At 48.2% G+C, this 18,597-nt stretch overlaps 1 protein-coding gene across 1 annotated transcript in view; it reads right to left on the bottom strand.

Moving 5' to 3' along the window:
* Positions 1-18,597, bottom strand: part of SPAG7 (sperm associated antigen 7) — a 54,768-nt gene continuing 36,171 nt past the window's right edge. Inside the window, exon 7 of the mRNA XM_086946210.1 lies at positions 1-2,300. Coding sequence (XP_086802336.1) covers positions 2,185-2,300 — 116 coding nt within the window. The 3' untranslated portion in view covers positions 1-2,184. The remainder of the gene's footprint in view (positions 2,301-18,597) is intronic.

Raw genomic sequence — 18,597 nt, 5'->3', positions numbered from 1 at the left:
AACTAATAAGTTCCATGTTTATTGCCACACAAAATCTTAAAGATTTGTATACAATTGTACTGTTTAAAATGTGGTTATCAACAATTAAAATACATTTACATAGAATAATATAAAAACAAAGTAGACATTTTTTACCGCCCGCCCTCCCTAAAAACGCAAGAGCCACCAACAAATCAAAACACTGTCGCACAGAGGGGGGTCCCAGGTGTACCCCATTTGGATTTCCTTTCAGGCCCAAGAGTTCTGCTTCCACCTGTAATATCTGCAACCACAAAATAGATGTGAGACCTGGGTCTGAAAGGGAGACAGACCAAGCTAGCTTTGAGACCCCATCTCCCTTTGTTTTTCCCAGTGCCTGGTTTAAGTGAGCACCTGATATTACAGAAAACTAAAACGGAATAAAAAGAACAAACAACTCTGTCTCAGTGCGAATATAGAAAATGCAAATACTATTCAACTTTGCTTCAGTTTTAAGGTGATAAGCTGAGGTTCTTTTGCAAGATCAGTGAAAATTAAAAGGATTAAAATAGCACAGCTACCAAGAACTAAAAGGCATATAAAAACATCACATGGTCTCCCATCTACTGCCTTACTTTTTACAAAAGTCAAAGATTGACTTTGGTGATTATTATAAACACGTTAAATAACTTATCAACTTGGCAAAAGCAAATTTACTTTTGGGGAACACAGTACTTTTTGAGCTAGCTTGGAACCCAGTGAAAATAACTGCTGAGGAGCTTCAAAGGGACAGTGGTCTCCTTGATCAGGTCACAAAGCAGGCCCAGCAGATAAAGATGTAACCAATACGAAACGCATGGGACTTTGGTGTGCGAGATGTGGAAGCATGCAACGGTTGGACAGTCCCCCGAAACATAACCACTGTAGCATCAAGTCTAGCTTGATTTAGGCCTCCCCCTCATATGGCTTGAACATGGATTTATCCTTAGTCTGCATGGATCATGTTTTTTTCAGACTTCTTGTTTGAATTACACGGATACTGGATTTGATGGGAGAAGGCTAATGAATCAGTCTGTGACTGCTACACTTGGTGGTGCTATTGCGGGAAGGATACTACCCGTTGGGTGGTCATTTCTTTCTACTTCAGGATGAATCATACTGGAGACCACCTTTAGTGCAGTGATAGCAGTAGGGGCACCAATGATGCTCTAAGCCAGGGACGAGGAAGAAAGTATGGCAATGTAATGTTTCTAAAAACTTTCGTCTGACTATAGGAAATGTCATCATTCCGCAAGTGGTCTCCTTAACGCAGACCCCGCCATGCTGAAACGTCTGGGTTTCAGAGCTGCACCCTGCCCGAGAGGGTAAACAGACTGGGGGATGTGGAAAGAAATCTCTCTCCACCAGGTGAATGTTCTATCAAACTTTTTGTCCTCTCTCCACTTCAGAAGGGGGCTGAGAGTTCCATATTCTTGAGATGGAGGGAAAACACTTGAATAAAGCAAAATGCCAGACTATTTATGGGAGAGGGAAGAAACCAAGACAAGCAGATTAACAAAACAAGGCCTTAGGGAAGACTATGAAAAAATGCTATCTATGAAGATTTTGAAACCAATTTAAAAAGACTAAAATAAATAGAGCGCCGGCTCTAAACTCACTCCTTTGCGACAAATTCAATAAAAAGACCGATGTTCTTTATAATACTAGTAGCTCTCCAAAGGCTTAGGTACTACAGAACATGCCAATATGGTGCGTGCTAGGCATTTCCATTGACCCAGTCCACACATCTCCAACAATCGCCAGCTGGACCTGAACTCCGCAAAGGCAACAGCAGCCAGGCTTGGATCTCCTGGAGAACTTGGCTCTTGCTTAAAAGATGCAGGTCTTTAAGGCTGATGAGACGTGCAACAGGTTCAGGCAGGTTTAACGTTACACCCCTCCCAAAATAAGCCACTGCAAGTAAAAACCCTGTATGCACCATGCGAGTCAGGTCTAGTTCTCACTCTGTATCCCTGGCTTTGAGCCAGGGGAGCACCATGCCAACATTCAGACGTCTAAAGGAGGTAGTTATTGAGTGGATTCCAGCGGGGATTCTTTACATGTGCAAGGGGTCGAAACAGACTTGTAAATAAAACTGACACGGTCACCCAGTAGGGCACTGGGATGAAAAGAGCGACCCGAGAGCCATGGTGGTCTTCAGCTTTGGTGGACATCTCCTTCCCAAGTTTAAGAGCTGCTGGCACCAGGGGTGTCTTCTTCAGACTGCTTCAAGCGCTTCTTGGCTCGGATCTCATTCATGGCGACTTCGATCGATCTTGTGTCACGTTTATTGGCCACTGGAACTGTAACAAAACGAAGGAAGACTACAATTAAGCAAATGCCAGTATATTTGAAACTCTCCTACGGAAATGCAAAATATTGCTCCCGACAAACGGAAAGAAATACAAGCCCCCGCTACCATCTTTGAAAGTGCTACAGGCAAGTCATGTTTTCAATTTGTCGTAAAAAACAGAATCTGCCATAACAAGCCCCTCTTCCACTTCAGGATCCGAAACAGCAGCCAGGCCAGCGACATTTAACATAGACAAAGCCCATTGGAACAAGCGTAATCCTGAATCGCATTTAAGACCCTCTTACTACTGGACAAGAAACAAACCTATCACAGTAAGCACAGAGGGTACGAGCTCCGCAAAATGGTCTCACCTGAAGTCTTAATTGCGGACATTTCTGAAACCAAGACTCCTTTGTCTTACACTCTGCTGGGGTAGATGGACAAGACTTTCCTTGGTCTCATAGAAGAATCTAGGCTCAGTCCTAAAGTCTATTCAGGCATATTTAGGCAAAATTCCAATCTTCCTGACATAGAGGGTGCATCTGGGAGGCCTGTTGCTTCTCCGTTCACCACACATGGTGCTTCTCTTAAATAAAGTCTCTTTGGAATATTTGTCAGACACAGTGTTGAAAAATGATCTCCTAGACAAATGACTGAAGCAGTCCCCTTGAGAGTTCCTTTCAGTCTCAATCAATCAGGGTTTTATAAAACGGGCTACTCACCGGAGAGGGCCTCAAGGCGCTGGTGGGAGGGGTGCGGGGCGGAGCTCCGAATCAGTCGAAGAGCCAGGTCTTGAGGCTCTTCCTGAAGGTGTGCAGAGTGGGGGAGTGCCTGATGTTGACTGGGAGCTTGTTCCAGGTCCTGGCTGCATGTGGGAGAAGGCTCTTCCACCTGCTCTGGTTCTGGGGATGCATGGGGTCTCGGTCAGGGCGAGGTCGGTGGTTCCTTTTGGGTATGTGGAAGGAGACTCTCTTGTTGAGGTATAGAGGTCCAATGTTGTGGAGGGAATTGTAGGCGTGGGTGAGTAGCTTGAAGGTTACTCTCTTCCCAACGGGGAGCAAGTTGAGGTCTCGTAGGTGCTGGGTCATGTGCTCGTGTCGTGGGGTTCAGAGGACAAGTCTGGCTGCAGCGTTCTGGATGGTTTGGAGCTTGTGTAGCAGGGCTCTGTTGATTCCGGCATAAAGGGCGTTGCCGTAGTCCAGTCTGCTGGTTATGAGTGCATGGGTGACGGTCTTTCAGCATTGGGGGGGGGGGGAATCCACTTGAAGGTCTTGCGGAGGGAGTTGAAGCAGGTGGAGGCGACTGGTTTGATCTGGCGGGTCATGGTGAGGGAGGAGTCTAGGATGATGCCGAGGTTCCGGGCATGGTCGGATGGAGTGGGTGGGTTTCCGAGGGCGGAAGTCCACCAGGTGTTGTCTCAGGCGATGGAGGAGGGTCCGAGGACCTCGGTCTTCTCAGAGTTGAGCTTCACGCAGCTGTTGTTCATCCAGGCTGCAACGTCCTTCATTCCTTCCTGGAAGCAGAGTCTGGTGTCTTTGGGATTCTTAGTGAGGGAGAGGTTAAGCTGGGTGTCATCAGTTTAGGATACTAAGCTGAGCCAATGCTGTCTGATGATGGCGGCGAGGGGGGCCATGTAGATGTTGAAGTGCATGGGGCTGAGCGAGGATCCTTGGGGCACTCCACAGTTGATCTCTGTGGGTTCGGAGAGGAAGGGTGAGAGTCCGATCCTTTGGGTTCTGCCGGAGAGAAAGGAGCACATCCAGTCTAGGACGGTTCCTCGTATACCGGCGTAGTGGAGTCTGGCTGCGAGAGTGCGGTGTGAGACTGTGTCAAAGGCTGCAGAGAGGTCTAGTAGGATGAAGGCCGCAGTATGGCCCTGGTCGAGTAGCATGCGGATGTCATTGGTGGCGGCGAGGAGGGCAGACTCAGTGCTGTGGTTGCTGCGAAATCCAGACTGGGAGGAGTCGAGGATGGCGTTCTCTTCGATGAAGGTGGCCAGCTGGGCGTTGGCGAATCTCTGTGACTTTGGCTGCGAAAGGAAGGAGAGAGATGGGCCAGTAGTTTTTCAGGTCTGTCGGGTGGCCAAGGGTTTCTTGATGAGGGGCTTGACTTCGGCCCTCTTCCAGTCGTCGGGGAAGATGCCAGCTTCGAAGGATGCTCTAATAGTCCGGCCAAGTTCTGGTGCTATGGCGGCGGCGACTCTGTGTTAGATGTGCGGCGGGCAGGGGTGTGTGGGGGCTCCTGGGTGGGTGTTCTTCATGGTCGTGGCAGTGTCTTCGGTGGTTGCAAGTTTCCAGGTGGTGATGGTGGGCTGGTCTGACTCGCAGTTAAAAAAATAAATATCTAACAGAGTGGCGGCGGTGAGGGGGGGTACTTAGTCTCTGAATGGCCAGACTTTGGGTCATAAAATGAAGTTGAGAAGTTGTGACCTCCAATGTTTTTCCAATGTTATTCTGTGTACAAGTACACTGCTTTGTAACACGGAGTATTGAGTGTCCCCTGTCTAAAGAGTTTGAGGTATTCAAGGCTGAGAATCTATTAAAACTTAAATGATTAACCAGCAAAACGAGGTCTTCGGCTGGGGAGCCAGAGCTGCATACTTTAGGGTCGAATAAAATATTGTAATAGTATTTCTATAGTGCAGACTACCCTGGTGAGGAGTTGAAGAACTTTTCGGCCTCGCTACTCAGGAATATAAAGTGGATTAGTGGTGAATCAGTATAGAGAAAGCCAAGTTGTTAATTTGCGAGGTAGACATGAGAGTTGGCTTGATAGGATAAAGGCGGGATAGAGGAAGAAAGAGTCTTGAAAGTGTTATTTGGGAGATTTTAGTAACAAAAGAGGTTTGGGATGAGTCAAAGGAGGGATAGGGGAGGGAAGAATTTAGGCAGGGTTATTAGGGAGATCATAGTCGTAAAGTGAGGCTTGGGATGAGTCAAAGGAGGGAAGAGTCTAGTGAGGGTTATTTGGGAGATCATAGTAGTATTGCATGAGAGAGTTGTGAATTGGAGTGAGTTGAAGGGAAAATTGTAATATTTGACTTATTTGTTATTCCTTTATTTATTTTTTAGAGTAGTAGTGGAGTATCAAATATATAGATTCATAACTACATAGAAAAGGTATACATACATATATATATATATATATATATATATATATATATATATATATATATACACACACACACGGCTTTATATACATATAGATAAAGTGTGAAACATCAACTTTTAATTGTTGCTGCAAATAAAGCTAATTTTTGATGTATACTTTTTTGAAGGCTTTTTTTTCCTTTGAATTTATTTCTACTTTACCACTATTTTAATAGTGAAGCAGTTATAGATACAATTGTTATGATCAGATTTAAACACTGGGATAGATCAAATAAAAAGCATAAGTAACATATGTAAACTATGCAGTGACCTATATACATGTTAAGCATAATAAATATATTTTAAACAAAAGTAATATATACATTTCTTAAACCGACCTAAAACAATATATGTTTTTAAACCATAAGTAGTATTTATATTTTTACAAAGAAATGTACATATCGAAATACATACATATAATCAAATTACACGTTTACATGCACGGGTATATGGTGTACAGGGGTGTTTGGAGTATGGGGGATCATGCTGGAAAGAGCCAAACCTGGAGTAGTTTCCGTAAAATAAGATAATTATCCATGGATCTTATGTCTGAGAGTAGTGAATTCCATAGTGTGGCTGCAAGAACAGAGACAAGTGTACCACCTTTGTTTTTTTCTTGTATGGTTAGGTTGCGAGGCACCAATCCGGAGCAGAGGTTCCTTTGTTATATGTATTTGGTGATTTTACTGCTGATTAAAAGTGGTCTGTTCCACGTATTGCTTTGTGGTGATATAAAGCAGCGAGAATGTGCATCTTCTGGCAACTGGTAACCAATGTAGGTTCCTCAAAGCAGGGGAGATCGGGAAGTGTGGCTTTATATGTAGTAGTAGTGTGGTGGGAGAGTTCTGAATCAGTTGTAGTCTTTTCATAGTTAAGGATGATCTATGAGAGGCCATTGGAGTAATAAAGTTTAGACAGAACAAGAGAGATAGTAGCCTGGAACTTGCGTGGGAAACCGGGGGTAGGGAGTGATGCATTTTAGAGTTCATGATAATGAAGCTTGATCTTGCTAACTTATCCACTTGGGCATTCACTAATAACTCGGAGTTCATGTTCATTCAAATGGTGTCGTACTTCCTTGGATACTTTAGGAAGTGATGGCCGGTCGTAAGGCCAGGCTGCGGGTAGGTCATCATTTTTCAATTCACCTCATGTGAGTAATTCAGATTTGGATGCATTCAATTTGAGGTGGCTCTATCATCCGCTGATCAATGGCTCTGAGGCAACTGAAGATTTGAGTTACCAATGTCTTTAGGGATTTTCAGTTTAAGAGGTATGTGTGTGTCATCTGTGTGGTTCTAGCAGTGAGCTGAATTTGTGATCTTCACCGGTAAGGACTTCATGTAGATGTTGAAAAGCATGGGTGAGGTGATCTAGCCTTGAGGGACCCCTGCTTTAGTTAAGTACGGTTTGGATGAGAGAGGGGAAGTGTGGATGACATCTGTTCTGTTTTGACAGTAGGATGTGATCCAGTCTAGAGCAGTCACCTCTATGCCAGCTTCATGGAGTCTTTGGATTACAGTGTTATGATCAAATATGTTGAAGGCAGCTGAAAGGTCCAAGAGAAGGAGTGCAGCGACCCAGTTCCAGTCTACTATGCTTTTAAGGTAATCTCAGAAAGCTAAGTGGACAGATTCTGCATCTCTTCCTGTACGGAATCCTGTCTGCAAGTCAGAAAGTATGGAGAAGTCTTCAATGAAAGGTGACATCTGGGTGAATGCTGCTTTTTCTATCAGTTTGCCCAGGAAAGGTCCATTTGCAATGGATGTGTAGTTGTTTGGGGGGTGGGGGGGGGGGGGGGGGGTCAAGTGGGTCCAGGTTTGTTTTCTTAAAAAGTTCATACATATGCCCTTTAATAAAGTATTCTGAAAGACTCCTGTAGATAAAGAATTATTAATGATTGTTCTGACTGATGTGGCAGCAGAGGTGGGTAAAAAAATTTGGGGAAGATTTGCGGTGGACAAGGGTCAGAAGGGGTGCCAGCTGGCCTGCTCGGTTTATCAAGATCCATAAGGAATATGTCACTTACCCTGTAAGCATCTATTTGTAGCATGTAGGGCAGAAATACATGTGCTTAGTATAATCCTGCCATCTAGAGTTGGGCTCGGTCGTTTGCAACTTGTTTTTCTTTGTAGAAGTCTTTCAAGTCACGAGGTACCCTGCTATAGTCTATTGAACATGATCATCCGCTCCTTTGTTAGCTTGTTTTTCTCCGGCATCAGGTTCCGACATCTACCTCAGAGCTCCAGGATCGAAACTTTGGCACGGTTTCACCAGCCTTTTTGGTGACCGATACATCAACCTTACATGGAGACTAGCCATAAAGCTGGCAACTTACTGGTTTCCTGCAGAATTTTCCATCCGCCCCGGCTCATCTCCACTTCTACTTAAACGTTTCAGCACATCTTCTTCCACTTGGCGCACACAAAGTGATGGAAAAGACTCATTAGGGAACTATCAGGATTCAAGGTTAACTTGGGTAAATACGTTATTCTAAATCTGGGGTGACCGTCCTGATTTCCTCAGACACGGTCGCTCCTCCTCACGCTGCTCTCTGACCTGACTCCAGACGGGTATCGTTATTGCAAGTCCACCGCCTACATTGTAGACGCATAAAATATTTTAATTAGCATCGTACGCCAGATCGCTATACATCGCCTTTAAACCTGTTGAATCAGACTAATTAGCATATCACCGTAGCGCGAGTCGCCCATAGCGCGCTGCAACGCTCTTGTTATTTGTGCTGCCTTTATTTCACTGTGTGCCTGACTGTGTCATTATATTAGCGTTTTACCATTTTTGTGTCCCAACCCTGCATCGCTTTTGACTGACTGCCATTTTGGTTTGTTTGTTGTTGTTTTGCCTTCCCTCCCCGGCTCTCCACCCCGCCTCCCGCCTCCCAGCTGCTCCTCCCTCGCCCCTCCTCTTCCACTATCCACATATGACAGATGTATTTTCGCGCAGCAGTCACGCCCCATGCGCGCCGAAGGTGCGCCAAAGGTAAGCCCGTCTACGCCCGTCCGCGCCTGGACCGCGCCCAGCGCCAGACCCCCGCAAACCGCACTCATCCCGCATAACGTATGACGCCGCCACCCTCCTAGCCCTTAACCCCGGACGCACATCACAATGCTACGAAGCTGCCCCAGGACGTACCCACGGTCCCTTCGCCTACCCCTCCTGCAAGTTCGCCTGGATCAAAACCCCCACCAAATCCACTAACTCCAAACACAGCTCCGACCCGAACCACCTGAAGTGCATCCTGCTAAATACCCGCTCGATCCACAGACACGCTCGATCCACAGACATGCCACTGAACTCTGGGACCTACTCGACACTGCTTCACCGGACATCGCCTTCCTTACAGAAACCTGGATGAAAGCCTCTTCAGCGCCCGGCATCGCCATAGTCATCCCGGACGCTTTCAAGATCATCCGAAAAGACCGCACCAACCAAACAGGAGGAGGCATCGCCATCGTCCGTAAGAACACCATCAGAATCACGACCAGCCTCGACGATAACCTTGCAACCGCCGAACACCTCCACTTTCAGATCCACACCGACCCCAGGACCACACTTAGAGGCACCCTCATCTACAGACCACCAGGAACCCGTAAACAATTCAGCGAAGACATCACTGACTTCATCAGCCCACATGCTACTGGGAGACCTCAACTTCCACCTGGAAAAGAAAAACGACAGCAACACCACCACCCTTCTGGACAACCTGGCCAATCTTGGTCTCAAACAACTTGTTGACACCCCCACCCATACAGCCGGACATCCGCTCGACCAAATCTTCACCTCCAGCAAGCACATCTCCTTCGATCACACCACAGCTCTCCATTGGACGGAACACAGCTGTGTTCACTTCAGCTACAAAACTACCTCGACCCACAACCCCCCACAACCTATTCCACGAAGAAACTGGAACAAAATCACCACCGACCAACTCCTCACATCGCTTAAACAAAACCCTCTCATCGGACCCAAACCAAGCGGCCAACAAACTCAAACAATGGATCACTCACAGCGCTGACGAACTAGCACCCTTGAAAAACCACCAAACCAAACAGGGTAGCAAAAAGGCCCCCTGGTTCAACGAGGACCTTAAGAAATCCAAGAAACTATGCCGTATTCTCGAGAAAACCTGGAGAAAAAACCCAACCACTGACAACCTGACCACCTTCAAGACAGCCACCCGCAAACACCACCAACTGATCCGATCCACCAAGAAGTCAGCATTCAAGGATCGACTCAACAACAACGCCCAAAACAGCAAGGAACTATTCAACATCGTCAAAGAATTTACCAACCCCACCACAGCCTCAAACGACAGTACTCCCTCCAAATAACTCTGCAACTCGTTATCCTCTTTCTTCTACAACAAAATCGCCGACATACATAACAGCTTTGAGAACATTTCCAAAGAACAGTCCACTCCACCCACCTCCGAACCTAAATCGCCCTCTAACATCCTTAATGCCTGGAACCCAATCACCACTGAAGACACCATCCGCCTAATGAACTCCATCCATTCAGGCTCGCCAACCGACCCCTGTCCCCACCACATCTTCAACAAAGCAGACTCCATCATCGCACCCCATCTCCGTGAGGTCATCAACTGCTCCTTCAACTCCGCTACCTTCCCAGAAAGCTGGAAACACGCCGAACTCAACGCCCTCTTGAAGAAACCCACAGCGGACCCCTCTGAACTTAAGAACTACCGCCCCATCTCCCTCCTCCCATTCCCTGCCAAAGTCATTGAGAAAGCCGTCAATAGACAGCTCGCCGCCTTCCTTGAATCCAACAACTCCCGACTCCTCACAGTCCGGCTTTCGGGCCAAACACAGCGCCGAAACCGCCCTTATTGCAGCGACAGACGACATCCGAACACTACTGGACAACGGAGAAACAGTTGCCCTCATCCTACTCTACCTCTCCGCCGCCTTCGACACAGTCTGTCATAGCACCCTCATACAACGCCTCAGCATCATCGGCATACAAGCCTTGGACTGGATCATCTCGTTCCTCGCCGGGAGAACCCAGAGAGTCCGACTCCCCCCATTCAAATCAGAGGCCACCGAAGTCATCTGCGGAGTACCACAAGGATCATCACTCAGTCCCACCCTCTTCAACGTGTACATGAGTCCCCTCGCATCCATCGCGCGACAACACAACCTCAACATCATCTCTTACGCTGACGACACCAAGCTGATCCTTTCCCTCACCAAAGACCCTAACACCGCCAAAAACAATCTTCATGAAAGAAGTAGCCGAATGGATGAAAAACAGCCGCCTAAAACTTAACTCAGACAAAACGGAAGTCCTCATCCTAGGATCATCCCCCTCTGCCTGGGACGACTCATGGTGGCCATCGGCCCTGGGCACGGCACCCATACCCACAGACCACGCACGTAACCTAGGCTTCATCCTAGACTCCTCCCTCTCGATGACCAGACAAGTCAACGCCGTCTCATCCTCTTGCTTTAACGTACTTCGTATGCTCAAAAAAATCTTTTGTTGGATCCCCACCGAAACAAGAAAGACGGTCACCCACGCTCTGGTCACTAGCCGACTGGACTATGGAAACACCCTCTACGCCGGAACCACATCCAAATTACAGAAAAAACTCCAACGCATCCAAAACGCATCAGCCAGACTCATATTGGACATCCCGCGCCAAGCTCACATTACCGGTCACCTGAAAGACCTCCACTGGCTTCCCGTCAACAAGAGAATAACGTTCCGTCTCCTCACCCACGCACACAAGGCCCTCTACAAACTAGGACCCGAATGCCTCAACACTCGTCTAACCTTCTACACACCCACCCGCCAACTAAGATCCTCCAATCAAGCCCTCGCCACAGTTCCGCGCATCCACAGATCCACCATGGGAGGAAGATCCTTCTCCTACTTGGCGGACAAAACCTGGAATTCTCTCCCCACTCACCTCCGCCTTACCCAGAACCACATTTCCTTCAGGATGGAACTTAAAACCTGGCTATTCGATAAATAATGCACCCCCTCCCCCAAGCGCCTTGAGACCCTCTGGGTGAGTAGTGCGCTATACAAATTCCTGAACTTGAACTCCAGAAAAGGTGCTTGCCCTACAACATCAATTCCCGTTTCTGTGGACGCAGACTGACATAATATACCTTGGCATCAGATTAGCACCCACCATTGCCTGAACGGTTACACTCAACTATGCGACGTTGTTGGAGCAGACGGCCAAGGCGCTGGACGCCGTGTCTTGCAGGGTTTGGAAGGATCGTGGCTGTGAAAATGATAATTTTTCTGCGTATTCTTTATACTTTTCAAATTATTCCCATGTCTCCACCGCCTCAGGCGATAAAGCAATTGCAAGTTCTCATTAATACGTGGGAAGAAGCCGCGGCTCTCACTCGCCTAGATGGCATGCCCAAAAATGCAGGAGGAGTGGGCTTACCGATTGGGGAATACTATCAAGCCACATGCCTCAGATACTTAGTGGAGTGGAACAGACCATTATCAAGCAAACACTGGAACTTTATGGACCAGTCTGTCGCTGGCGTCAACATATGGAGGGAACTATGGTTACCAAACAAGCATAGGGCTTGGGGTCTTTACTCTTCTCCTGTCACGTCGCCGACGCTCAAGATCTGGGATAGGGTGGTGCTTAAAAAAGGCTGGACCTCCTGTCCCTCACCGATGACGCTCATTGTAGATAATCCCGATTTCCCTCCAGGTCAGGACTCTGCGGTATTTCAGCGGTGGCGGGAAGACGGCTGTAAAAGAGTGGGCTCCCTCTTTGACACAGAGGGGCTGATCTTGTTTGCTCAGCTCCGACAGGACTATAGCCTTCTAACTACTGACGAGTACCCCTACCGTCAACCATCTCACTGGATCACGATGCCATCAATTATGCTAAAATGTCCCGACCTCTTACCGTGTTTGAAAAATAGTTGGTCCGCAAACAAGATGACCGTCGTCTTATATCCGAATTGTACTCTATAATAATAGCAGGTCCCACTGGGCAGCGCACAAAAGGCACAGGTACGTTGGGAAACAGAAATAGGCAGGCCACTATCTCCTAAGGAATGGGAACACATCCTATATCACACCCATCATACAGCGCACAACACAGCTGGGGCGGAATCCTCCTTTAAGATTTTCTCCTACTGGTATTACACGCCCATTCGCATCCACAGGTGGGACAAAAGCAAGACAGACCTTTGTTGGAGGGGATGTGGGATGTTGGGTACTTTGGCACACTTGCTGTGGCACTGTCCGAAATTACGATACTGGACAGAGGTCCTTGACAACACTGATGCAGTGTTTGATATTTCCTTGCCCTGTGCACCAGAATACACCCTCCTTGGCCTCTCTCAACCCAAGATCTTCCCATTAAAATCCATACTTTTAGGCAAATAGCCTTAGCGCGATTGGCAGCTAGACAGGTCATCCTAGCTCAATGGGGAATGACGTCGGAGACTTAACTGCTGTTCTGGATACACCGACTAGGGTACCTCTTGGCTACGGAACGCATGTCTCTTGGGGTCGACTCTGCCGGCCCATGGATGTAGGAGGAAGAGATGTACGATGCTTTTGTCTTCCTCCAATAAAAAAGATGGATTCCTAAAGTACCCAGGGTACAGGTATATCAGGGGTCTCTCATGAGCTACAGCATGTACTCTGCCACCCATCGGAGTCCACTTAAACTGATTCCAGGCCTGCCATTGCAGCCTGTGTGAGTTGGTGCTTGCACCACTTACAACAGATATACGTATATATATATATATATATATATATATATATATATAAATAAAGTCAGACACTACACTTAAAACCTTTCGGTCACCCCTATGGTAGGCTATTCAGTCATGAGGGCAGGGTGCTTGGTTATAAGTGGGAGGGTGCCCCTGCAAGAGAGGGCACCCCTACAAACCCCGGAGTCTATTCTCCAGGCTTTGTAAGTGCAGTCAGCTACTTTAATACATATAGTGGCCATCATTCATTATGAGAGGTCTAACTATATATTGGCTGCACAAACCCAATCATGTTTGGTATCAAACATGTTGGAGTCCTACCCCAAAGCCGATTCCAGTATTGGAAGTATGATTCAATGTACTAGGGGGGCTCCCTTGGGGTACCTCCCTGTTCTACAGGTAACAGCCTTTTAGGGTCTGACAGCAAACTAGTGCTGCTGCTGACCCCAGATATGATTCCGCCCTCCTACTGCTCAGCCAAGCTCGAGCAGGGGAAGGTAGAACAACTGGTTTCCTGTCACAGAGAGGTGTGACCACCTCCCAGACTACCAGTGGCACCAGACTGCTTTGAAGGGCACATTTGGTGCCCTCCCTGCATACTCCAGTTTGAGCCAGTTCAGGAAGACCTTGGCTCCCGCTCTGGCGTGAAACTGGACAAAAGACATGGGAGCTCCTCGTCTCTCTGTCCTGCAAGTCTTCTTCGTCATCGTCCGTGTTTCTACCAGGATCTTCAACAGAGCTGTGGGCATCAAGGACACCCATACTAATCTCCCTTGGAGTGAAGGAGTCACTCCCCAACATCTGCAGGCACCACAACAAAGCTGACCGGTCTGCTGCTCTTGACATCCCACGGAATTTGAAAGGCTCAGCAAAACAGGTTCTGCCACTCCCTCAAGGTCGGACCGGTCATCTCTACAATTTTGAGGCCAGTATCAGTTGTCGGAACCACTGGGACCGAACGTCTGTGCACCACATGGACTTCAAGAGATCTTCAAGCTACAAGAAGCTCCAGCCTTCAGCATCTCTTCCTGCCAAGTACAGCGCTCTCCCTGCATCCTCTGCACTGTGGGCCTTCCTTCTTGGTAAGCTGTCTAGGTCCTCTTGCAACTTCTGGGCCTTCTACCTATGTGTCCTCCTGAGGGTCTTCTTCTGCTGGTCCCAACATTGCTCCTCCTTCGCTCTCCACGCCAGTTGCAGCGCGTTGGTTCTCGCGCCAGACACGGACCCCTGCCTCTCCCCTTCCCATCCTGGGTCCTAGACTTCCAACGTGGGACAGTTCGTGCACGGCTCCTGGTCTTCCTCCGCGTCGCTTTGCCCTCACAGCTGCTGCGACAAGGTCACCCTCAACACTTTTGAACCATCCGACATCAGTGAGCATTGTTCTTCTGTGCCTCCTGGTCACCTCCAAGTAGCATAGACTGCCCCCTCTCCTTGCAGAGTCTCCTCTTCAGGAATCCCGCCCCCCTTGGACTCCACTGGACTCTTGCACAGTCTTCTCCAGCGGAATCTTCTTCAAAGTCCTCCATTGTGGGCTACTTGCAGTTTCCAACGTCACTTTCCATCTATGCACCTGGCTTCCCTGGTGCAGGTATCCTGGTTCCTGGGGTACCCACTGGTGCGGTGTCTCCAACCTTCTGTCTTCCACGGGGTTTCTTCGTGGTCCATTGGACACGGTCCTTCTTAAAAACTACAACTGCTACTTTCCCGTTACCTTCTATTGGGCACAGGGCTATATTTCCACTCAGCGCACAGCCTCAGTGGGCTTCCTGGGTACTTAACCATGGGTGGTTCCTTGTGTCCCCAGCTCCTCCGAGTCTCCTGGTCCAAGCCCCGACTTTGGTCACAAATCGCATTCCACTTTTTTGGTACATGGTTTGGTCTACCCCTGAAGTATTGTTGTGTATTTGTGTTGATATCTTTCGGTAGGAGATACCAATGTGTTAGTGAGTGTTGTGTAATAGACATTTTTATATTTACACTATGTGGTTCTTTTTCGTTTAACATACACTACATGAGAAGACCGGTAAAACAAGCAGCCTAACACTCCTTCAAGATGAGCCTCAAGGCTGCTCTCCAGACCTGCCTCTTTGAAAGCGTTCTATAGTTATCAAAGACCACATAAGGGTCGCCTGGGTTAGTGCAAAATGCACCACTTAAATAAGTGCGTACCATAAACTAAGCCAGCCTCCTGCACTGGTTAACTTGAAAGGAGACATTTTTGGGCCACAAATGATGGGAAATTCTCACGTCGATGGTAGTCAGTGATTCAAAATGGTGGGGTCGCCAATGTGAGCTTCCCAATCCATAAGGAGACATTGGTTATGGTGACCTGTGGCAGGAAGTCGGGAAACGATTTGCACAGTAACAAGGTTTTTGTTTTGCTAATGCAGCTTGTGCTGGACACTAGACCCCACCAACATTATTGCAAATGCTACTTACCAGTATGCATCTGTTCTTGGCATGTAGGGCTGCTGACATTCATATCTGTGCATAGGTCGCCGCCTAGTGTTGGGTCCGGATGATTGTACATTGTTGTCCTGGAAGAGTCTTCGAAGTATCACGAGATAGGTGGCTCCTCCCCTGGACTACAGTGCGCATGGGCATCGACTCCATCCCCAGATTGTTTTTAGCCATTGTGGCCGAGATGGAGTGAACTTTGTGAGTGATGACCATGGCATGAAATGCATGTAAATACTGCAGCTGCTACAGGCGCCGGGGAGGAGGGCGGGCGATATGAATGCCAGCAGCCCTACATGCCAAGAACAGATGCATACTGGTAAGTAGCATTTGCAGTTCGAGGCATGTGGGCTGCTGAATTCATATCTGTGCATAGAATACATAGCAGTCCCTCCATTAGCGGCGGCCGCCCGTGCCAGCTGCAGCAGTTTGGAAAAGTGTCTTGAGAACAGCCTGCCCTACAGCTGCCTGCTATTTAGAGTGCACGTCTACACAGTAATGTTTTGTAAATGTATGTGTGGTAGACCATGTGGCTGCTCTACATATGTCCTCTAAGGGAATGTTTCCAAGGAAGGCCATAGAGGCCCCCAACTTTCTGGTGGAGTGGGCTCTTGGTGGAATTGTAAGAGTACGTTTAGCTTTTGCATAACAGATCTGAATACATTTCACAATCCACCTAGCAATACCAGCCTTCGAAATAGCGTTACCTTTGTGGTGTGACGCAAACGCAACGAAAAGCTGCTTAGTCTTTCTAAAATCTTTGGTTCTGTCAATGTAATACATTAGTGCCCTCTTGACGTCAAGGGTGTGGAGCATCCGCTCTGCCAGCGACTCAGGATTTTGGAAAAACACTGGCAACTCAATTGTTTGGTTCATGTGGAATTGAGACACAACCTTGGGCAGAAATTTAGGATTAGTGCGGAGCACTACCCTGTTAGCATGGACCTGGAAGAAAGGCTCCTGAATCGTGAGGGCTTGCAGCTCACTAACCCTCCGTAGCGATGTAATTGCTACTAGGAAAGCCACCTTCCAAGTCAAGAATTGAAGTTCGCAGGAATGTAGTGGCTCAAAGGGAGGACCCATCAGCCTTGTAAGAACCACATTGAGGTTCCATTCTGGAGCTGGAGGGGTCTGTGGTGGAATGACCCTTTTGAGGCCTTCCAGAAAAGCTTTGATAGCAGGCACCTTGAAAAGTGAAAGGTGCGGTCTATTCTGGAGGTATGCGGCCATAGCATACAGGTGAATGCGGATGGAAGTGTATGCCAAATTACACTTGTACAGATGAAACAGGTAACAGATGATGTTTTGAATGGAAGCATCTAGTGGATTGATGTTGTGGTTTGCACAATAGATGACAAACCGCTTCCATTTGGCCGCATAACAGGCTCTAGTAGTGGGCTTTCTTGCCTCCCGAATGATGTCCATGCAATTCGGAGGAAGGTTAAGGTAGCCAAACTCTAGGACTTCAGGAGCCAGATCGCCAGGTTGAGCTGTTGCGGATCTGGGTGCTGAATGTCGCCATGGCTCTGCGTCAGAAGGCTGGGTGTGAGGCGAAGCCTTTGATGCGGTACCACGGACAGTTCCAGAAACGTGGTGTACCATGGTTGGCGAGCCCACGTTGGAGCAACCAGGATGAGGGTCATCGAGTGCTGCCTGAGCTTGCGTGCCACCAGCGGTATCAGGGGTGCTGGGGGAAAAGCGTACGCAAATCTGCCTGACCAGTTCATCCATATCGCATTGCCCTGCGATTGCGGGTGTGGGAACCTGGCGGCGAAGCTTTGGCATTTTGCGTTCTCCCTTGTGGCGAACAGGTCTATCTCTGGATGACCCCATCTTTGAAAGTACGGCTGGAGTACTGATGGATGTATCTCCCACTCGTGCATCTGGTGGCTGTGCCTGCTGAGCAGGTCCGCCATCTGATTGTCTTTGCCTGGGAGGTGTTCTGCCATGAGGAAGATGTTCCTCTGAATGGCCCACTTCCACATGCTCTGAGCCAGATGAGACAGCTGCGGAGAGTGTGTTCCTCCCTGTTTCTGAATGTAGTACATGGCCGTCATGTTGTCCGTCCGGATCAACACGACCTTGTTGCACAGATGTACTTTGAACGCCTTTAAGGCCATGAAGATTGCCATCAGTTCCAACACATTGATGTGCATCTTCTTTTGCTGTAGTGTCCATAGTCCCTGCACTGTGTAGTGGAGTACATGCGCTCCCCAACCCTGGAGAGAAGCGTCCGTCGTCAGGACAATCTGTGGTACCGGCTCCTGGAACGGTCGGCCCTTGCAAAGGTTTTGTGGATTCCACCAATGCAGAGAGTTGTATGCCCGACCGCTCACCAACACTAGGTCTTTCAATTGTCCATGAGCCTGAGTCCACTGACGTGCTAAGCACTCCTGAAGCGGGCGCATATGTAGTCTCGCGTGCAGGACAATGGAGATGCAGGAGGCCATCATGCCGATCAACTGCATGAACACTCGTGCTGGAAGTGAGTGTTGAGGTCTGAATTTTTGAATCAGCGATTGAATGCTGTTGATCCTCACTGAATTTGGCTGTGCTGTAGCCAACAGAGTATTTATGGTCGCGCCCAGATACTGCCGTATGTGAGCGGGCTGGAGATGGGACTTTGGGTAATTCAGTGAGAATCCCAGATCGTGCAGAAGGTGAATGGTTTGGGACATGTGGTCGGCGCACTGTCTGTGCGACTTTGCCTGAATGAGCCAGTCGTCCAGATAGGGGTATACGTGGATGTTCTGACGTCTTAGATGCGCCACCACTGTCGCCAGGCACTTTGTGAAGACCCTTGGCGCCGTGGTGACCCCAAAGGGCAGAACTTTGAACTGGTAGTGCTGGCCTTGAATGGTGAACCTTAGATACTTTCTGTGTGAAGGATGCAGGGGAATGTAAAAATATGCATCCTTGAGGTCCAGAGTTGCCAGGAAGTCCCCTTGCTGAAGCA

The sequence above is a fragment of the Lissotriton vulgaris genome, chromosome 12 (genome assembly GCF_964263255.1).
Source record: "Lissotriton vulgaris chromosome 12, aLisVul1.2, whole genome shotgun sequence".
In the NCBI taxonomy this organism is placed as follows: Eukaryota; Metazoa; Chordata; class Amphibia; order Caudata; family Salamandridae; genus Lissotriton; species Lissotriton vulgaris.
Note: the sequence above shows the minus strand (reverse complement) of the source record. Positions and strands in the feature narration are given on the sequence as shown.